The sequence below is a fragment of the Dendrobates tinctorius genome, unplaced genomic scaffold (assembly GCF_039654945.1).
Source record: "Dendrobates tinctorius isolate UK_male_01 unplaced genomic scaffold, ASM3965494v1 ptg000011l, whole genome shotgun sequence".
Lineage (NCBI taxonomy): Eukaryota > Metazoa > Chordata > Amphibia > Anura > Dendrobatidae > Dendrobates > Dendrobates tinctorius.
The window spans coordinates 42,843,726-42,867,342 of NW_027361679.1; the positions used below are offsets into that span (position 1 = coordinate 42,843,726).

Genomic DNA, 23,617 nt, shown 5'->3' on the forward strand with positions numbered 1-23,617 from the left:
GAACGGTGAGCAAAAATCCCAGAACCACGCGGGGGGACCTAGTGAATGAACTGCAGAGAGCTGGGACCAATGTAACAAGGCCTACCATAAGTAACACACTACGCCACCATGGACTCAGATCCTGCAGTGCCAGACGTGTCCCACTGCTTAAGCCTGTACATGTCCGGGCCCGTCTGAAGTTTGCTAGAGAGCATTTGGATGATCCAGAGGAGTTTTGGGAGAATGTCCTATGGTCTGATAAAACCAAACTGGAACTGTTTGGTAGAAACACAACTTGTCGTGTTTGGAGGAAAAAGAATACTGAGTTGCATCCATCAAACACCATACCTACTGTAAAGCATGGTGGTGGAAACATCATGCTTTGGGGCTGTTTCTCTGCAAAGGGGCCAGGACGACTGATCCGGGTACATGAAAGAATGAATGGGGCCATGTATCGTGAGATTTTGAGTGCAAACCTCCTTCCATCAGCAAGGGCATTGAAGATGAAACGTGGCTGGGTCTTTCAACATGACAATGATCCAAAGCACACCGCCAGGGCAACGAATGAGTGGCTTCGTAAGAAGCATTTCAAGGTCCTGGAGTGGCCTAGCCAGTCTCCAGATCTCAACCCTATAGAAAACCTTTGGAGGGAGTTGAAAGTCCGTGTTGCCAAGCGAAAAGCCAAAAACATCACTGCTCTAGAGGAGATCTGCATGGAGGAATGGGCCAACATACCAACAACAGTGTGTGGCAACCTTGTGAAGACTTACAGAAAACGTTTGACCTCTGTCATTGCCAACAAAGGATATATCACAAAGTATTGAGATGAAATTTTGTTTCTGACCAAATACTTATTTTCCACCATAATATGCAAATAAAATGAAAAAAAAAAAACAGACAATGTGATTTTCTGGATTTTTTTTTTTCTCAGTTTGTCTCCCATAGTTGAGGTCTACCTATGATGTAAATTACAGACGCCTCTCATCTTTTTAAGTGGTGGAACTTGCACTATTGCTGACTGACTAAATACTTTTTTTCCCCACTGTATATACCTGCCATAACATAAAGATGCCAGAAATGGAAGGTTTTGTTCACAGTCCATTGTGTGGTCATCTGGCCCATTGCATGTTTGTGTATTAGTGTTTTTCACCATAGTGTGAGTGGTGGATTAGGTATTACCTGTGTATAGATGTTACTTGTGATATTGGTGAGAGTACTAGTGAAATGTTATCTCGATAAATGGTATTAGTCTCTTGTGTTGTGAACTTCAGTGTCAGGTGAAAAATTGGATATTTCAGGATTTTTTTTAATAGTGACATGAAAAATTAAAAACATTCTTAAATTTGTTTATTTTTAATGTTCTTGTAGGTAAAAAGGTTGCATTAACAAAGGTGCAACCATGAATATGGTGAAGAGAATTATGGGCCGGCCTCGGCAAGAGGAGTGCAGCCCGCAGGACAACGCGCTGGGCTTAATGCATCTAAGGCGGCTCTTCACCGAGCTTTGCCATCCTGCCAGGCACATGACCCAGAAAGAACAAGAAGAAAAGCTGTACATGATGCTGCCAGTCTTTAATAGGGTAAGTCCTTGTCATGGCGCAGTCATCCATTTTGTCCATATTCCATGGTTATCAGCTTGTCATTTATCTCTTATCTATTCAGTGATAAAGTAATTCTCATTTCAAAATGATTCCCAGTAGGATCAAGTAAAGCAATGTACAATAATAGAAGTGTTTTCTAGAGCTGCAGCTTTTTTTTTTTACTGTAATTGTGACGGCCATAGCCATTTAGAAACTATGGAGGACTGTTTTTACACTTCCCTGCTCTCTCTTCCCTTCTCCACTTCTCATTCATAGTTACATAGTTCCCTCACCATATAGACCTACAACTACTGCTCATCGCCAGCGTTAAGCGACCACCAATCGGCTACATGTAAACTGATCAACAGTGATTTAATAGCTGGTTTGGATTCGCCAACCATATTCCAATGCGCACAGAACGCTTCAGTAGACTAAGACTGTTCACATGTCCCAGCAGTGTTCAGTTAGAACGAATCCAGCAATCCATTGGCAAAAAAGTTGTGCAGACACAAGTTTTTAGTCTGTTTTTAAATAGGTGATCTCTACTGGATCCGTTTTTTTTTAAACATTGGAGTTTATGGAAAATGGATTCATTCAATACCCATCTGTTTTTTCTTTTATTTATAACTGATCAGTTTTCCATAGGCTTCAATGTTAAAAAAACCGGATCCAGCACAGATCAGTTATTTAAATATCGACTAAATTTGTGTCTGCACAACTTTTTTTGCTAACAGATTGCTACTGGATCCATTCTAACTGATCACTACTGGACATGTGGACATAGCTTTAGGATACTGTTCCACTTAGCGACACACCAGCGATCCCGACAACGATACGACCTGGTAAGGATCCCTGGTGCATCGCTAAATGGTCGGTAGTGAGCTGTCAAACAGACAGTTATACTCACCGAAGCAGCAGCAATCCATACATCGACCTCAGCGGTCGTTGGTATCTTGTCACTCAGCGGCTATTCAGATGACTCCCGCCTGCGTCCATGTGTTCTGCGTCGCCAACGAGGTCGCTCGTTGGCGTCAAACACTGCGAGCCAGTGGGACGACGAAAAAATGGCCCGGGCCATTCAAGCACGGTCAGCGAGATCGCAGCGAGGGCTCGGTCGCCACTGCATGTCACATGTAGCGAGATCGCTGTTGCGTCACAAAATCGGTGACGTTTCAGCTATCTTGCTATGTGAGAAAGGGGGTTTAGACTGCACCCACATTGACTGATTGCAGGCATTAAACGACCACTAATTGTCTACATGTAAACTGATCCTAATACTTGCTCGTCCAGTGACTGTCATTCTGTCTAGACTGGCTGATCATGAGAAAATGTGCATTCTTGGAATCGTTAGTTCTCTATTATCAGGCAGGTAAATGTACCGGTATATCAGGGACACCGTTCTTCCCCGGCACAGAGTGGTCACATACCACTGCTGCCGGGGGTTCAGCTGCGTCTGCTCTGCTGACCTGACGTGGTGCGATTTCCGACTCACTCTGATTGACTCTCCCGGTTAGGCAGTGGGAATCTGGCGGTCAATCCGAATGACATTGGAAGTCTCGCCCATTGACAGAGCGGAGCTTAAAAGAAGCCTTTGCTATGTAGATGTGATGTCAGCAGAGGCTTCTGTATTCCCGATTGGAGTGGTCTGTGACTGCTCTGTGCCGGGGGAGAACGGCGCCGTGCACAAGAGGAAGGTAAGTTGCAACTACCTGTCTGTTGGTGCTGCTTAGGTACATTTTTTTTTTTTTTCTCTTTTATAAAGTCGCAGATATCCCCTTTAAGACTTTGCTTTGGGATCTCTTTTATGATCGTTAACGTACACCATAGATCAAGCAATGTGAACTCTTCCTCTGAAGGTCTTTTCTCCCAATAAATGGAAGGGAACACCTGTAAATATGGTGTCTAATGCAAGTTGTACTGCATATATATGTTGAGGAAGATGCTCATTTTGAAAATGATTTGTAAATGTTCAGCTCTTTGGATTATGAATAGGAGTTTTCTAGTTTGTAAATTTAGGCTTATAATATTTTTTTCTTTTGTGTTTTTTTTCTTCTTTAGGTGTTTGGAAGTGCACCTCCCAGCACAATGACTGAAAAGTTCTCAGATCTCTTACAGTTTACTACACAAGTTTCACGCCTGATGGTCACTGAGATACGAAGAAGAGCATCTAACAAGTCCACAGGTTTGTTGCTAGAATATATCTCCCATGTTATTTGGCCTTGTTAACGCAATTTATTTTGAAATGCTATTAACCAGACCTTGGCACAATGTGGGCCAAAGCCACATGCAGCCCTTTAGCTGTTCACCTCTGACCCACGGACTGAGGTAGCCAATGGGCTGGAAATAGTGGCGACCCCCACCATGCGGCAGCCCTCCACCTGGCATCTCAATTTCACCAGCATCTGCAGAAATCGGTGAATGCAATGATGGAACAGGCCTCTTCCACTGTTGGAGCCTACTGCAGCAGGCACAATGAGGTCACTAGACCGCACCCACTACACAGCGCTGATCAGAGTAATACATCGGGGGAACATGGTTAGGTGAGTAGTCTTATTTATTTATTTTAATTCTCAGTGCTTGTGGGAAACTGTGTAGCCATCATACTGCGCTAGGGAATATATGAGGACATCATACTGTGTGTGGGGCTGTGTTGGGACATCATACTGTGTGAGGAACTTTGTTAGAACATCATAATGTGTGGTGGGCTGTGTTGGGACATTATACTGTGTGAGGTGCTTTGTGGGGACCCCATACCGCGTAGGGGTTTTTTGGGACATAGTGCACATGGGGATTTTGGGTACATCATACTGTGTTAGGGGCTTTGTGGGGATATCATACTGTGTGGGGACATCCAACTGTTTGATGGGCTGTGTGGGGTGATACAATACTATGTGAGTTGTGGGGACATCATACTGTGTGAGGATCTTTATTTGGATATAATATTGTGTTGGGAGCTTATGCTAAAGGTACAAGGGTATAATAACAGGAGCAGTAGGATTTATAAACTTTAGGAAAGGCAGTAAATAATTTGGTTTTGATTAGCTGCTACAAGTAAGAATCATCGGGAACAGGACTGGCCACACCGTAACCTGGGGATGATGTTCAGAACACTGGTCACACCAGGATGAGGAATTAGGGTTCTGAACACTGGCCACACCATGACTAGGGATTCGAGTACAGATCACTTGCCACACCGGGACCAGGTAAATGGGTACATGACACTGGCCATGCTGGGACCAGGGATTCGAGTTCAGGAGACCGACCACCCTGGGACCAGGGGACCTTACAACTGCACTGGTAGAACACCACATTGAGTCTTTTATACAGGATTATTCCCAGCAATTGACTGGGAGCCGTCTTGCAGGTGTACGTCGTCATTGCACTTAATGCCTTTCAGATACAATCTGAGGGCATTTACTATATGTGCACTGACCCTTTAAGTGCAGGGGTGCACGCGCACTAGGTGCTCTGCCAGGGAATGCAGCACATACTACAGAAAGGAAGCATGAACACGTCGGGGACCACACCACGGGGCTGGGGTGGTGAGTAAACCTGCATGGAGAGGGAGAAGAGGTACCATGCAGGGGCACAGGCCATAGTGCTACATGCTTTGATGTTATTCTGATGGCAAAGGGTGGTCACACCAAATATTAATTTGATCTGGATTCCTCTTTTGATCAGATTCCTTACAGTCGATCTTCTTTATTTCAGAGGCTGCAAGTCGAGCCATAGTACAGTTTCTTGAAATCAACCAGAGTGAGGAGACCAGCAGAGGGTGGATGCTCCTTACAGTGATTAATCTCTTGGCCTCATCTGGACAGGTAAGTTCTTTTTTGCTCTCGTATAACCAGGACCATCTAAAATTATATTCAATTGTAATGAATCATATTGTTAATAATACTCATCATGGGTACCCAAAACACGTTTCCTACCCAAGAATGTTACCAGTCTTAATTTTTGTAGGTGTTCTTAATATTATTGAGTTAATGGATGGCTCAATTTTCTGGTAACGTTCCGCCTTTTTTGATAGAGACTGTTAGATTATTTATTATGAACAGTGTTACTATTCAATAGAATAAAAAAATACTGATTGAACTCTTAATAGGTCGTTGATTAGTCTGAAGAAATGAACCTAGATGAGATCACAATAATAGTGCCGCTTGCCTATTTGTTGGTTATGACTAATTTTGAAATCTGAAATCTACACCAACAATATCTAACGCTTTACATTTTTAAAAAACCTCCATCTGGCATATTTTTTTTTTTTCTGATTCCAAGTTTGACAATTTGTAGAACCAAATTGTAATCTGAATCGAAAATCCAAGTCGAGGAATATTCTAAAATTTTTATCTTTCAACAGAACAATAGATCGTGATTTAGTTTCTTGATTTAATTGTTTTCACTGATAAGCTAAATAAATATTGTGGTGATAATCTGGCTCTGGGGTCAGTTGTTTTGTCAGTACTTTGACCGTATACAGTGCATTTATATATACGCTAGGTAATAATCACGCTAAATTGTCAAACCTTCCCCTTTATAGAAAATCAATGTAGAATTATTTTTCCAATCATAGCAGTACCTTCTTGTATTGTTTGATATGGCTACAGTATTTATTCTTTTTCTTTTTTTTTTTTTTTTTGTTCTTAGAAAACTGTGGACTGCATGACTACAATGTCCGTACCCTCCACGCTCATTAAATGCCTATACCTATTTTTTGACCTCCCGCATGTGCCTGAGGTTCCTGGAGGAGCAGAAAATGAGTTACCCCTGGCAGAACGTAGAGCCTTACTTCAGAAAGTCTTTGTACAGGTAAAAACGTGTCATTCTACGAATACTGATACCATTGCAGCAACAGGAAATAAATATTTTACTTTCTTTTATATACAGGGTGGGCCATTTATATGGATACACCTAAATAAAATGGGAATGGTTGGTGACCCTGATCGGTGCGCTGAATTTGCAGAATGGGCAAAACAAAAATTGGAACATGACCCTCAGTTTACACAGAACATTATGTTCAGTGATGAGGCAAACTTTTTTGAGTGGTCCATTTATATGAATACATGTAAATAAAATGGGAATGGTGACAGTTTTCTTGCGTAGGGTGTCTTGCATTGAAGTATGCTGCAATGACCTGGGTACTGTGATCGCTAGACATCAACACAATTTCTATCCGCTCCTCATGTGTTAAACTCTGCGACATGTCAATGGCTGTAAACAAAGAGAAACTTGTAAATAACTCATGAAAGAATAAAGTTACGTTAAAACCCAGCACACCATTGTTTTTCCTGTGAAATTATCAATAGGTTTGATGTGTTTCATGACCCTCTTCCCATTGGGAAAAAATAAAATTGGATCCAAAATGGCCGACTTCAAAATGGCCGCCATGTTGACCACTCATTTTGAAAAGTTTCCCCCTCCCATATGCTAATGTGCCACAAACAGGAAGTTGATATCACCAACCATTCCCATTTTATTTAGGTGTAGCCATGTAAATGGCCCACCCTGTAGACAAGGAATGCATGAAAGACATGGAACAAATGATAGAGCATTGGATCATGAGTGGGAGGAGGAAGAGGTAATTGGGGGGGAGGGTAGGTTACAGTTCCCCCTGCCTTTACAATAGTAAGTTTTAGATCCTGAACTATCCTGACAAATTAAGAAATACTGCTCTGTGCTATTGCAGGTTACACCGTCTCCATTTCAGTATATGTAGAAAGAAATTTGAATTACAACAGTCCTTTACTTCCTCCCTGCTTTGGGCAGCTGCAGAAGCTGGTGTTTTGTGAGAGTTCTAGATCAAATAGAAGTATAAATAGAAAGAGAGAACGAGATTGACCAACAGCGAGCATAACAAAAATGAAGAAAAAAAGAATAACTGTCTTTTTAGAGAGCTTGTTGGTTAAGAAAGACTGGAAATTACAGCAGCATCAGCGCAGGTAGGCTTTATTTCTGTGTTCTGTGTGAGCTTTAGGCTAAGGTATAATGTGAGGTTGCATGCATTTACAGCTGGTGACAACAGCTTGGAGGTAGACATTAAAGCAATAATAAAATAGTCATATAGTACAAAAAACCCTGGCATAATCTAGTGACAAATATCTTTTCGCTTTCAATTGCATTTCTTTATCAACTAGTACATTTTCCATCAACTTCAGAACAGGAATCATTTGTATTTAAAGCAAGATATTTCAGAGTACATTAAGAAAATGTTTCTCTAAAAAAGTAAAATAATAAAAAGCTACTAAACATGCCATCATATAAGCTCATCAACAATCTGTGCCATTTTCTGTGATTATTAGACCAAAGTTAAACCTGTTTTTTCTCCAGTCACCTTCCACGACAGCTACATCGGAGGATGTCTTCCCCGCCCTAATAGGGGACAGGAACACAAAGAGGTTAAATACCCCTCCCCTTCCTGCAACCAACCAATGTTTTCCTGTCTCCTATGGGGCATGAAGAGGTCTACGATGGTGCTGCCGTGGCTGGCGATCGGGAGCACCCCACGTCGAGTACCAGCTGGGAAACCTGTCAGATGCCGGGCAGCCGAGGTCGGGGGCCTTGTTCTCCTCCGGTGGCTGCTCCCGTCTTCGCCTGCATGGTGGGACTCGGGACTCTCCCGCCTCTCCTGCGCCTCCTTCGGGGGTAAAGAGAGGCAGTGATGTGCGTGTCAGGGGCCTCCAGATAGCTCCCCGGCTTCCTCCTCCGTGCTGCCGGTTCCTGGGTGCTCACGCTGGCTGGGAGTGGCATTCCTCCACTTTGGGCGCTGGGGCGCGCGTCGCTTAGGGGCACACGTCACTCGTCACTTCCGGTCTGTCCCTATGCGTTCCACAGTGGAGCGCGCGCCAGGGCGCACGGTACTCCTGGGATCGGCGGTCACATTCTGGGGCGTCCTCGTGGTTTCCCCATTGGGCCAAAGGGAGGAGGAGGTGCACAAACAACGCAGGACCCTCGATCTTTCAAGGTCCGGGTGAGGAGATCACCAGGTAAGACTCCTGTCTGACACTGACTGTAGACGGCATGGACGGTAACAAGCCCTCTCTCTCTGCGTCGGCGGAGCCGAGCGTACCCCCTCCTACTGTAAGTAGCAGGCGTCGGCCCTGGCTATCCAGCATTTATTTACTAAAATGGCGTAGCATGCCTCTCTCTCTCTAATATGGGGAGAAAAAGTCTCTGACCCTATGAGGACCAGCCACAAGTGTAAAATGTGTGCTGCCAGACTCCCTCGACATACGGGGAAAGCTCTGTCCCTAAACCAGCAGCAGACCACAGATAAGCATTGACGCCCAGTTGGGGGGTCGTCTCTCGCTCTTTTTTCACCCGCTGGCAGTCTATCTCCACAAATCAGTTGGTCCACCGTACCATACGAGATGGACTGAAAATTGGGTTCGAGAGTCCTTCCCCGTAATGCTTAGGGGTAACCTCCCTACAGCCGCCACACCTTCAGGGATCCTTACCAAGAGATCTGCTCCGGTAGAATGCGCGGGTGCCAAAGCGGGAGAAGCACACGGCCATTACGCACGTCCCTTCCTGGTGACGAAGCCATCAGAGAAAATCCAAATCATCATAAACCTGAAGCCATTAAATAAATCGGTCCGGTACAGGCAATTCAAAATGGAATCAATCAGGGGCAGTCCCGCTCATCGGACAGAACTGGGTAATGGCAACGGTAGATCTGAAGGGTGCATATTACGATGTGCCAATCCATCCGACCATGTGTATCTCCAAGATCATGGCGGAAGCAGTGACTTTCATCCGGCGCCAGGGGATCGGCGTTATCCCATATCTTGACGACTTCCTCCTCTCTATACCATCTATCTCATGTCAGAAGATGGACGTAGGAAAGACCCCGGGGATATTAAGATCCCTGGGTTGGATACCGAACCTGGTCTATCCCTCCACGTGAAGGAAGCTTCTGGGAGTTCTCTCGGACTCAAGTGGAAAGACATCCTTCCTACCTAAGGTTTGTCAGATCGACATTGTCCACAAAAGAACCTGGTTCAGGACCAGCAGGCACCGACCCTCAGAGTCATTGTATGCTCTAGAATCTCTGACCACATGCACCCAGGTGGTTTCTTGGGCTCAGGCCCACACCTAAATTCTACAAAGCCACATACTTTTACATTCCAGGATCCGCCTGGCCTACACGGCGACAAATTCCATTGTCCTGAAGGATTCCCCTCCCTGGTCAGGTTAAACCGGCCCTGAGGTGGTGGTTGAACTACCAAAAGCTTCAGAAGGGAGTCAGCCGGATTCAGCTTCCCCTGAAAACACTCTGCTCAGATGCCAGCCAACGAGGCTGGGGCGCAGTAGTAGAGAGATCCTAATTTCAGGGGCGATGGCTGCCGAGCATCAGCACAAGTTCCTCAAATCTGAGAGAACTGAAGGCGATAGGAAAAGCGCTGAAAGACGTCATCATCGCTAATCCAAAGTCGCCACGTCTGCATCTACTCGGACAACATGACCACAGTGGCCTATCTCCAACCAAGGAGGTACGAAGTACGCCGGCCTGATGGCAATCGCAGCAAGGATCTTCTCCTGGTCAGTGTGTCTGAAAGGATCAGACAACACCAAGGCAGATTTCCTCAGTCGAGAAGACGTTCATCCGGAGAAGTGATGCCTGGACCAGACTGTATTCGTGTCCCTAGCCTCAAGATGGGGCGGAGGTGGACCTAGTCGCCAACAGGCAAAATGCGAAGACAGGGGTATTCATCTCCCTCAATCACATGGACGGAGTGCAAGGAATAGATGCCCTTCACCCAATGGTGGGATTCCAACCTCGCATATACCTGCCCACCCATACCGATGCGGGCAAAAAACATCTCAGGAAATCCAGACGGACCGAGATCCCACCATACTATTCGCCCCTCTGTGGCCCAGAAGAAGTTGGTACAGTGCCCTACTTGCCATGGCCAAGGAAGGCCCTGGCTTCTACCCCAAAAAAGGCGACCTCCTTCACCAAGGTCCTCTGCTACACCCGGACGTAGGCAAATGGAACCTGACAGCATGGTTATTGAGGCCGAATTCCTAAGAGCCAAATGGCTCTCGGATAGGGTAATCCAAACCCTTCAGGAAAGCCAAAAAACAATAACCAAGGCCATCTATGCCAAGGTCTGGGAAAAGATTTACGCCCTGGTGCTCTCCAGGCACCCCTGATCCCTTCCATCCCAGTGCAGCACAGACCCTAGATGTTTACAAAAGGTCTAGAACAGGGCCTTATCCCCAGCACACTAAAGGTATAAATATCAGCTCTTAGCACCTTTTTTGATCTTGACTTGGCCAGCCAACGATTTTATGACTTCGGCAGCCAGGATTCGTCCTAAACTCCGCAGTCAGAGGCCTCCTTGGGATCTCAACACCGTGCTCAACACCCTAACCTAAGATCCATTTGAGCCTCTAGATTCCATGACCATGAAAACCTAACCCTTTAACCGTCCTCTTAGTCGCAATCACTGCGGCTAGACGTATAGGAGAATTGCAGGCCCTGTCAATTCAAGAAGCTTACCTTGCAGTCATTACAGATATTATCTTGAGATTAGATCATGCCTTTCTACTCAAACTTTCATAGGGATCAGGACATTGTACTGTCCTCATTCGACCCAAGCTCTTCAAACCCTAAGGAAGAGACCTTCCACACTCTCGACATTTGCAGAGTGGTCCTGTCTACTGACAATAGAGTGAAGCCTAGCGGATTCACCAGAATTTATTCATCCAGTTCTCAGGACGAAATAAGGGCAAGAAGGCGTCAAAGAACACGATCGCGAATTGGATCACACATTCTATCTGTTAGGCGTCGGATTCCTGGGACTGCACAACAGGAATCCAGAGCCGTACATCCAGCGGTCTTCCATTCCCCTCCGACCGCTCAGGGACCTGCTCAGCGATCCAGGCGTCCTGCTCAAACTCGCTCTGTGAGCCTGGAAGTTGCTGCTACCTCTAGTGCAGCAATGGTAGCGCAACCTGCTCTGCAGGGAACCGCTCCAGAGGCTAAGTCCTCTCGCCATGCTGCTGGGCATGCCCGCAAGATGACCTCTCAGTGGAGAGCAGGGGTCACATGCTCAGGTCCTGTGTCGGATCTGATTGGTCCTTCCCAGAGTACTGGAAGGTCCCGGAAGCGCATGGCTATAAAAAGCCCGCATGGCGGCTCGGCCATGCACTAGTGTAGACTATTATGCTGTGTGTGTAAGGTGATGGATGCATGTGTCTGGTGACTGACTTATTTGAAACCCCCTTCCCTCTGATAATACGAATGGTGACAGAGTGTTGGTTATAGTCAGCTCCAGTTAGTGGCAAGCTATGCGCCACTGTGCTTCCCGCACTGTACACTAGCGTCCGACGGTGTCCGGCTTTCCGGCGCCGTCGTCTAGCGGCTATAGTTACCGCCGCGCTGCAGTAGCAGCATTTATTGGCGTTCGCGGCTGCGACGCCACACGCCAGCTGGTCCTGTGGAGTTAACAGGCCCAGCGCTCATTCCTAATTTATATTAGGGCGTCTCTGTGGCTTAACAGAGTCCGCCTTCACGCCTCGGGTGACGTTAACCCAAGTGCAGCACTTCGCCAGCTAGCGAGTCTGCCATTGTCCAGCAGCGGTCTTGTCACCTACCGCACGGTGGAACCCGGGCGGCGAACACACCTCCTATTATTTATATTTGATGCGTTACACCGTCCCTAACACTATCTGCCTGACCTACGCATCACAGAAGCTGGCTCCACCCACCTCACTGAGGGCACATTCTACCCGTGCGATAGCAACATCATGGGCAAAAAAGGGGAATGCTTCGTCAGAGCGGATATGCAGAACCGCTACCTGGTTGTCCATCCACACGTTCACCAGGCGTTACAGGCTAAATTTCAATGGGGATTTACCATGTGGCAGACGAGTGCTGCAGGCCGTGATCCCCCCCCCTAGAGAAATTAGCTGTTGGCATTACTCCGATGTAGCTGTTGTGGAAGGTGACTGGAGAAAATAGAATTAGACTTACCGGTAATTCGGTTTCTAGGAACCTTCCACGACAGCACTAATTTCCCTCCCTATCTGATATTCTTATTGGATGATTCCTGCACTTTGGTGGTAACTATTCATACTGGTGTCCAGGAAAACACTGGTGGTTGCAGGAAGGGGAGGGGTATTTACCCTCTTTGTGTTCCTGTCCCCTATTAGGGCGGGGAAGACTTCTGACGATGTAGCTGTCGTGGAAGGTTCCTAGAAACCGAATTACCTGTAAGTCTAATTCTATTTTTTTTTTTCATTGTTTTCCTATTGGGAAAACAAGATACTATGTTGGAACACTTTACCCCTTAACCTTTTTTTTTTTTTTTGCTAGCATGCATGTCCTAGTGTAATGATTATCTAATGTAGCCTTTATTTCTCATTACTGGTTAACCAGATTTCATTAATGTGTATACATGGTAGTTGCTACAACTAACACATTTCACTTGATATTTGTTCTGTAACATTCTAGATTTCATGGATGGTTTACTTTAAGAATTTCTAGATAAGGCCAAGCAGCACCTTCTCTAAATTTGATATTAATACTATTAACCCCTTCACGACTTTAGACTCATGTACGTCAAAAGTCATGTCCATGCCTTGGATGCAGGCTTGCACGTCGAGCCCACATCTTTCCCAGCACATGATGGCTGAGTGATCAGCCATCATGTGCCTTAAACAGTCGGGGGTGAAGCTGAGCTCCACCTGATTTTTAACCTGTTGATTGCTGCTGTGAAAGAAAGCCTGTGGCTGGCGTTCATAGGAGACGCATAGCGGTGCATCAGTGCTGCTATATAATGTTTATTGAAATGTTGAAAATTTGACAAACTTGAAAATTTTGCAATTTTCAAACTTTACATTTTTATGCCCTTAAACCAGATAGTTATACAACACTAAATAATTAACATTTCCCATATGTCTACTTTACATCTGCATCATTTTTTTTAAGCATAATTTTTTATTTGTTAGGAAGTTAGAAGACCTAAAAGTTGATGAGTAAGTTCTTATTTTTACAAGAAAATTTACAAAACCATTTTTTTTTTAGGGACCGCATCGCATTTGAAGTGACTTTGATGGGCCTATTTGACAGGAAATACCCAAAAGTGACACCATTCTAAAAACTGCACCCCTCAAAGTGCTCAAAACCACATACAAGAAGTTTATTAAAACTTAAGGTGCTTCACTGTAATTGGTGGAATGTGGAAGGATAAAATGGACATTTTATTCACAAAATTTTCACTTTTGCCCCAAATTTTTTACTTTTACAGGCATAACAGGAGAAAATGAAGCACAACATTTCTTGTGCAATTTCTCTTGAGTGCGCCAATACCCCATATGTGGGGGTAAACTACTATTTGGGCACACTGCAGGGCTCAAAATGGAAGCAGCACAATGCAGAAGCCATGTCGTGTTGTGCCTAAACAGTGGAATCCCCCCTGCCATCCCCTAACACACAATGGACCCCATTTTGAAAACTACACCCCTCACGGATTTTATCAAGTATCGCTGGTTCTCGAGCGACCTGCTCTAATTCCCCCACCCTGCATGTTTCGCTGCTGTTAGACACCCAAAAAAACATGCAGGAATTGCCTTTGTGTGGCAGACACTCCCAGCAAGTCGCAAGACTTCATTCGTACATGAGCACCTCGATGTTAACATGCAGGGATGACAAAACAATAGATGGGTAGTGTTTAAAATAACTCTCGATGAATTGAAACAGTATTGCAAAGTTTAATCCAGTATAGACGGCAATGTTCTTAGTTTGCTACAATGTATTTGTATTCCAGGCTGTCTACCACTATCGGTGAGAAGTGAGAACTGTGTCCTTGAAGCTGACCTGCTTAGTTCACAGGTCTGTTTAGTGAAATTGTTAAAGAGAATTCATCAGCAGATTTACCATGTTATCTGAGAGCAGCATTGTGAAGTGGCATAAAGCTTGATTCCAGCGATTTGTCACTTGCTAGACTGTTTGATGCAGTTTTGATAAAATCCCTGTTTTCTCTAGTGTTGATGTAGCTGTGCATAATCCCACCCTCACCACCACCATTAATTGGCAGATTCCTATGTACACTGTAGATAGTCAGCAAGCTGCTAAGCGGTGGTGAGGGACAGGTTACACATATTAGCTGGACTGTCTGGCATGGGATACTTAAGGCCCCGTTACACGTATTAATGTCCCAGCGATCCCACCAACGATCCGATGTGGATGGGATCGCTGGGGCGATCACTGGTGAGCTGTCACATAGACAGACCCACCAGCGATCAGGACCAGCGTGCACACTGGTTTTCAAGGTAAACAGCTGGTAACTTAGAGCCGCGCGGCTCTTAGATACCCGCTGTTTACATTGGAAACCAGCTCGCTGATCGTTGCTCTCCCGCTGCCACACGCAGCGATGCGTGCTGGTCAGCGGGAGACCAACGATCAAAAAATGGCCCAGGACGTTTGAGCGCGATCAGCGATACCCGTCGGGGGGGCGGTCGCTGATACATGTCACACACAGCGAGATCGCTGTGGCGTCACAAAATCGGCGATCTCGCTGCCGATATCGCTGTGTGTGACTGGGCCTTGAGTCCTGCAGTGATAATCTCCTGCTGATAAAACACTGATTGTATTGAATCTACAGCCAGCTACTGAGTAAGTCACACATCCCTGAAATCAGACTCTGCCCTTCCATTACTTGCTCTCAGATGAAATGGCAAAAACTTGCTGGCAGATTGTCTTTAAAGGGTTATTCTAATCTCCTGCCTTTCATGACTGAGGCAGGAATGTCGGCATCAAAATTTCAGTTGCAGGCAATGGTGTGCTATGTTGTTTTATGTAACTGTGATAGAAGTAAATAGGTGTTAGAAAAACAGCATAACTCTGTAACATTCAGCTTTTTGCAGAGCTCCATCTCCTGTGACCGGCATTTGGATGGTATTTTCCAATTCTTTACCCACGAACAGCTGAGATGGAAATAAACCTCTATCTGTGCTATTTTATGTCCATGGTGGCTGTGTCCCGATTTCTATTTTTTGGCCTCTATCTGTATGCTAAACAGAGGCTGCAACTGATGCCGAGCAGTGGACTGTATTGGCGTCAGTTCAAGTATATATACAACATGGGCAGATGGGAATTTTTTATTTTTTTATATAGGTAGTTAAAATAAAGCTGGGAACGGACCTTGTCCAGAATGAAGGGAGAGGGATTTTAGTATATAGGAGAGGACAGTGGACTCTGTAGCCCAATAAGCAAATTGAAAAGCAAATAATAAAATAATTTCCATTGTTTCATTGTTTGTTTGCTTTTTTCATGCTGAACTTCATACTTTTTATACAATTTTTTTACTTTGACAAGCGTAACAGGTCAAAATGAACCCCAACATTTGTTGTGCAATTTATCCAAAGTGCGCCAATATCCTATATGTGGGGGAAAACTACTGTTTTGGCGCACGGCAGGGCTCGGAAGGGAAGGAATTTTAGATGAATATATAAATGTATATTATAATTATATAAGTTATGTAAATTTATATAAAAAATACATTATATTTTTTGTTCCCACTTTTGTGTGTAAGTTAGTATAACTAGCTTACTCGCCAATTCTCATGTAAGTTATTTCTTCTGAGCTCTGGGGGCTATAGTCAGACCACCATAGAAACTGATTTGTATTTAAAAGACAAGGTGTAAAGCAGAAAATGTTTAGAATTTTAAAAGTAGAAAATAAGAAAACACTTCAATATTTGAGAATTTGCGATATACAATCCACTTTGTGCTTTCAACATACGTTTTATCTATCAGGATATAGGAATTAAAGTAATTTGACTTGGTGGCATGTTGCCAATAGCATGATTTAGCCATTTATCTCTAGGAGGAGCAGTACCAGGAATACTAAAGTCGTTTGAGTTCGAGTAAAATCTCTAACTGAATCTGCATCAGAAATCATTATGTGCGCTACTGCTGCCTTTGCAATAGTTGTTTCCATCTGGCGTCAGCAGTTATCGATCTGTTTAATATCCCCACTGCAATTTCTTAATAGAATATTTGATAAGCCATCTGCCTCAATGATCATTCCCAGTCTAAATGAGAATTCTCAGTCCTAGCTTAAGAACTTCATCTTCATTATATTCTGTGGCAGGGAATTATTAAGACTTGGTGTTGCTGACATTAAAAGGAAATTATAAATTCGGAAACCAAACTTTTACATGTAACATTTTCATTTGTTTGAAAAGTTCATATTAATCGTAGAAAAATGACTTTTTGTAATTAAGCAATTATGTGGAAGGCTGTGGCTTGGGTACGAGTAGGAGTTGATGTTTTCACATTTTGGTAGAAGTTTTGAATAATCAAATCTGTTAAGAGCTTTGTGGGGAAACTTGCTAAATATGTAGCAAAAACTGACATACATGTATGAGGGTATGTATATAACGTCCTTCAAGGTTTCAAAAGATGCCTAGAAAAGAGTATGTGAGCTATATCTCTTAAAGAGTAACTAAACTTTTTTTTTTTTATTTATTTTATTATCCTTCAGGCACTGTACATTTATTAAATTTAGTAATCTTTTCCATTACCGTATTTTGCTTCATGCTCTTTCAAACAATAATCTGCAGTGTTTCCATGCAGAGTTCAGGCTCCTTTTAGAAGCTCCTTTCATCTGCAACTCAGTAGTTACACTATAGTCAGACAATCAACTTTTCCACCTTTCTGCTCTCCACCCCTGTACTCAGACAAGTGGCCATTGATATGTACTGCAGTGTAGTGTTTGGGGTGAAAATGAAGCAAAATAATGTAATTTATATTAGAAAACCTCATAACTTTGCAGTGTTTGGAAGATAATTTAAAGAAAAAAAGGTTAATTTTTTTAATGGCGTGCACCACTTATTTTGCACAGTATACTGGTGCACAAATAACTACAACTAATGTGGCCTCAGAAGAGAAAATATGCCTACCAAGATGCAACACATTTATTACACAGCGTGCGCCTCTGATGAATTTGTTGCGGTTCTGTATGTCTTTTCTAGTTTTATGCTGTCAAATTTTAGGAAAATATTAATAAATCTGCCGCTAGGATTGAGGAATGTACACTACGCTACCGTTTTTTACTTAAAGGAAACCTAGAAAAAGAAAATGAAAATAAGACCATTTTTTAACATACCATATATACTCGAGTATAAGCCGACCCCCCCTAAATTTGCCACAAAAAACTGGGAAAACTTATTGACACGCGTATAAGCCTAGGGTGGAAAATGCAGCAGCTACTGGTAAATTTCAAAAATAAAAATAGATACCAATAAAAGTAAAATTAATTGAGACATCAGTAGGTTAAATGTTTTTTTAATAGCCATATTCAATCAGGAGCCCCATATAAAGCTCCATACAGTCCAAGATGGCCCCATTAGATGCTCCATACAAAATACACTCCATATAATGCTGCACAAAGGTTAATAATGCCCCATATGCTGCCCCATAAAGGTTATGGCTCCATAAGATATTTCATAGATTATGCTCCCATAAGATGCTCCATAGTTTATGCCCCCCATATGCTGCTCCATAGATTATGCCCCCATATGCTCCTCCATAGATTACGCCCCCAATACGCTGCTCCATAGATTATGCCCCCATATGCTGCTCCATAGTTTATGCCCCCATATGCTGCTCCAGTTTATGCCCCCTTATGCTGCTCCATTGTTATGCCCCCATATGCTGCTCCATAGTTTATGCCCCCTTATGCTGCTCCATTGTTATGCCCCCATATATTGCTGCTCTATAGTTATGCCCCCATATATTGTTGCTCCATACTTATGCCCCCATATATTGTTGCTCCATACTTATGCCCCCATATATTGTTGCTCCATAGTTATGCCCCCATATATTGTTGCTCCATAGTTATGCCCCCATATATTGTTGCTCCATAGTTATGCCCCCATATATTGCTGCTCCATAGTTATGCCCCCATATATTGCTGCTCCATAGTTATGCCCCCATATATTGCTGCTCCATAATTATGCCCCATATATTGCTGCTCCATAGTTTATGCCCCCATATATTGCTGCTCTATAATTATTCCCCCATATATTGCTGCTTCATAATTATGCCTCCATATATTGCTGCTTCATAATTATGCCCCCATATATTGCTGCTCCATAATTATGCCCCCATATATTGCTGCTCCATAGTTATGCCCCCATATATTGCTGCTGCTGCCGCTGCAAATAAAATAAAAAAATTACATACTCTCCTCTCGTCGCTGGGGGCCCGGTGCCGGTGTCCTGAGCAGGCGGTGACAGGTTCTGATGTCACCGCTGGCTCAGGACCCCGTCACTGGCGATATTTACCGATCCCCACTCCATGGCTGCACGTCGCTCTGTCCTCTCTTCCGCGTCCTGTCAGTTACGTTCAGGCAGAGGGCGTGGCACACACTAACTGCATCACTGCGCCCTCTGACCTGAACATCACAGAGGACGTGGAGAGGACAGAGCAGCGCGCAGTGATGGACCCGGGACAGGTGAATATAGCTTATACTTACCCCCTCCTGGCATGGTCTCTGCAGCCCCCCTGCTTCTCCCGGTCTCAGGCGCATATTTATGACTGGTATATGACTTGCGTATAAGCCGAGAGGGGGACTTTCAGCCCCCCAAAAAATGGGCTGAAAATCTCGGCTTATACGCGAGTGTATACAGTACATGAAAATGTTGCCTTCATGGAGATCTGTTATGAATTCTCTCTCTGGCTTTACTGAAGGTAGTGGAGCTGGTCAGATTGACAGAGGGGTTGCGAGTTCTCTTTCTGGGCCCCCTCTGGTGGTTACTGGAGGTAGTGGAGCGGATATGATTGACAGAGGCTTGCCACCTGATAATGAGGAAGACGATTGGAGATCTGAGGTTTCAGATTGGGATTTAAGACAGCTGACTCCCACTATCCCTGCTGGTGTTTTTCTTCCTGTTGCTTCTGAAGTCTGATGTCTCCTGCTATTTCCCTGCATGGTTCAGCTAAGTGATTCATTTGCTATTCTGTTTGCATTTGATCTGGTTTTGTCTATCTCAGCTTTGTGCGGGTCAGCCAGCTCTGGCTGGGGCTGTGCTGAATCAACGCCTATATGTTACTGCTTGTGCCAGATTGTTTTGTCCCATTATATTGGTCTCTTTTTGCTTTACTTTCAGAATATACCAGAGTGCTGATATAGTGGGGGCGAAGTTGTGCGACTTCAGTGTTTTTGTGCATCAGACGTGTTAGACTTTTTGCAGGGTTTTTTGCGTGATTGCAGACAGTGTCTTTCCTGTCTAGTCAGTGTGGGCCCCATCGATTGCTCAGTCTATTTTTCTGCCTGCATTTGTGTTTTCATCTTGTCTCACCGACAATATATGTTTGGGGGCTATCTATTCTTTTGGGGTCTGCTCCAGGGTAGTTTAGATTTCCCCTTTCTTGCTTTAGGCTTAGTTAGCTCTCCGGCTGTGCCGAGGCATCTAGGATCATCGTAGGTATGCTCCACGGCTACTGCTAGTTGTGTGGACAGGATCAGGGGTCTGCAATCCGCTTAGTTTCCAACCTCTCTTGTTTTTCTGTTGCTTAGCCTGGGCCTGCTATCCTCCTAGGTGACCCTACACAACAGAGATCACTTGAAGTTCTAGATGCACAGCTGAAGGATTCTAAAAGCATTTGAAAGGGACATATTACTATGTTGTCATACAAAATGGTTTAATTACGGTATCTATTCATACAACATCTCCTATGTTGTCATACAAAATGGTTTAATTACGGTATCTATTCATACAACATCTCCAATATATACAAGCATATACACAATTATTTTCAGTAAAGATTAGTGGATGATTCATTAAGACTAGAGCTACTGAGAATTTGGCAGATTGGCCATGAAACGCGTCGGCACAATAAAGCTTTTCAGAATATTTGTCCTCGTGTGGTCATCGCTGATACGTTGAAAACCCCGGCTTTTTTTTTTTTTTTTCCTTCCTCTGTGACAATCTTTAATGAAGGGCTCACTTGAGTATGATGCGCCAAATTCATTAAGAGGCTCTTGTTTTCTGTGCCATACACTTTGCCAGGAATCCTGCTCCAGTTGAGTGCTAGAGTAGCATTTTCTGGCATGAAAAATTCTAACACATTTGGTGAATTTGACAGGTGGGCATAGTCAATCACCGTCCAGCCCCAACTTCTCCCCAAATCCTTCTATGAAAAATTCTGGCATATTTGGTGAATTTGATAGGCGAACGTAGTCATGCCCCATTCAGCCCCAGCTTCTCCACAACTCCTTCCATTTTGTTGAAGCTGCTTCAAACTGCCAAAAGTTGCAACAGTTTTGCACAAAAATCTGGCGACTTTTCAAAGCATCTTATGCCAGTTTTCTTGCGCAAAAGCTTTGACTGTTTCCCCCATAGATTTCATTCCATATCTGAATCAACAATGCACTGGACAGAAATTAGAAGGGGGCATCACAATAGCTTAGTAGTTGAGTCAGTAACTTCAAACAATTATATCTCACCATGACTGAAAGTTATAACGTCTAACTCTTCTCTTTGCTATTCAAATATAAAAATACTTTCAAAGCTACTACTGGGTCATTCATTTGCTACTTTACCCTGAAAAATGTTAACTTCTGAAAGAGATGTTCGACTGCTTAAATTTGGACACTACACACATGATCAGTGTGAGTGCAATGAGAGATAGCGATGAGAAACCTCCTCGCACCAAGTGGTCTTGCCAACTTGTTTCTCCGCCGATCTTCTCTACTATGCAATAGACTTGCTGCACGCCTTTCTACGTTGACGGTAGTTCATGTGGTGCTTGCATTTCACTCTAGACTAATCCCTTCATTTGTTAACATTGTACACGTACTGTTTGGAGGAGCGTGCTTTCATTGTGAAAACTTATTGGAAAGCTGAGTTCTTAAAGAAGTCCCAATGTGCGTGTCTCAAGTTTTGAGGTCGAAATCCGCCATCCAAACCTTGTATTCTGTCATTAGTGAATTAGCTAGCATGTACAGGAGCATTACTGGTAAGTCATGATGGCGGACATTGGAAAATGTCTCAGGAAGCAATTCAAGATGTGAAACAGCGACTTCTGGCATCGCCACGTAATTCGTTGTATAGGCTTTCCCAGGAGACAGGCATGTCGTATTCCACATGTCAACAAGTGGTCTAGAAATTTCGTGTTCCTCTGTACAGAGTCACTGTTGTTCAGGAATTGAAAGGGACTAATCAAGAGGAAAAAAATCAGATTTTCCTTTGGGGCCATTTGAAGTAACTAGCCATGAACATTACAGGCAATCCGAGAGAACATACAGTGAGAAATTCAGGGTACGACCCCAGACTCCCTGCGGGATACATTAAACAATTTAAAACATAGGGTGCTTTTCATGCCAGTGATGGACATTCTCAACACCTGCTTTAAATCATCAGTTTCTTATGAACCAAGGTATGTCCAGTCCAGTCTAGTCCAAATTTCAGTGTGATTGACCATCTCTTTTAGAAGTTACAGTAATTTTTCCAGGTAAAGTAGTGAGTGAATCGCCCTACATAATAGCGTGAAAAGAAATTGCAAACAACCCCTTCAACAGAGGAAGACCTGAGAAAAAGGAAAGGCGCAAAACAAGGTATGATATGAGTAAGACAAAGATTTGCATGAGATGTTCAATTCTAATACTGTGAAATCACAGCAATATCAGTGAGCTCTTCTCACCTAAACTATATATATTATAATTTTTTTTTTCTGTTCCAAATTAAAGGCAATCATAATTGTAATACAAAGCGTGTGCACTTTAAACAACCTTTATACAGTCCTTTAAAATGGTTCTTGAGGCTGTCCATTGATTCTGCCATTTTATAGGTTGATCAGAGTTAAGGGAGAATAGATAGTTTATAATATTGAATTAAATGTCTAAGACTTCAAAGCAAAGACATATCGCTTGGTGTATGACCATTTCTGCTCATAAAATAAAGGGTCTAATCACTTGTCAGTTTGTTTAGTTTAAAAAAAAAATAATATCCTTTTCCTATCACCTACTGGTAGTAAAAACAGTCCAAATTCTAAAAACAAAATTTCAAGGATTATGATTCGTAAAAGTAAAAGAATTGTTCAGTTTGATGAAATAAGCCCTGACCCTTTAACATAAGGAGACTTAAGTCGGCAGAAACGGGGCTTTCCACTGCCTCACTGTTTTGACAACTTAGTGAGACTTCCTGCAAATTTGCTGTGAGAAACCACTGTGTGGGGGAGTTTTATAGTCAGCTTGTAAACACAGGGAAATGTGTACTGCTGTCTTAATTAATGCAAGATGTAGTTATGTATGTGGGAGTGTAAAATGGTCACGTCGATGATAAAGCATTAAGGTGGAGGTTACAAAAAGTACACTCCTCACTAAGTAATTCTGTACTCTAAATTGTAGCTTCTGAGAGCTGTGTGGGTTTAATACGAAACTCCTAATCACCCTTTACAAGCAGCAATGTCCTTCTCTAGCTCTGTTAGTACTGCACTGCTCTGTCTGTTTGTGCTCCAGATCGGTTGACAGCTCGGTTGGCATGGCTGAGCTAATGGCCCAAACTGTGCACTTTCTAAAGCTGCAAACAGCAGCAGTTTTGCCTCTGTAGCATCACCTCTGCAACATCGAGGAGAGCATGGGCATTGAAGCTGACCGGATCTTTTGTAGCTTCAGACTAGCGCTTACAGTCTCTATTGGAGATTGCTTGGAAGCGCTAAGCTCCTTGCCTACGAGACCAGCAAATGCTGATGGATTCCACAGGTCGCTGGTAACCCTAAGGAAAAAAGTAGGACTTGTTTCAAATCCAATTTTTCTTGAAAATAAAGGGAGTTTTTACAATGAAGCAAATTGGAAAGTAGCTTTTTGTAAGCATTTTGCAATTTTAACCATTAAAGAGTTTTAAGAATAACACTGTAAGTAATCCTTTACAATGTCTCCCTCAAGTTTAATTAACAGTTTAAAAGAACAGTATCTTTATCCTTCATTAGGGTGTAAAATACACAGTGGCATCCTATTATGTGGCTGATTACTAAACTTAGAATACTGTTATTTAAGTTCTGACTCCTGACTTGAGGTGTGGATTGTTTCCCTCTGATTTACAT

General features: G+C 43.5%; 1 protein-coding gene across 6 annotated transcripts in view; it reads left to right on the plus strand.

Moving 5' to 3' along the window:
* Positions 1–23,617, plus strand: part of WDFY3 (WD repeat and FYVE domain containing 3) — a 436,497-nt gene that overhangs the window by 148,336 nt on the left and 264,544 nt on the right. For all 6 annotated transcript variants that reach the window (XM_073541724.1, XM_073541677.1, XM_073541696.1 and 3 more), the window contains 4 exons: positions 1,348–1,558; positions 3,617–3,740; positions 5,270–5,379; positions 6,206–6,367. In XM_073541724.1, the coding sequence (XP_073397825.1) occupies positions 1,379–1,558; positions 3,617–3,740; positions 5,270–5,379; positions 6,206–6,367 (576 nt within the window). In that variant the 5' untranslated portion in view covers positions 1,348–1,378. The remainder of the gene's footprint in view (positions 1–1,347; positions 1,559–3,616; positions 3,741–5,269; positions 5,380–6,205; positions 6,368–23,617) is intronic.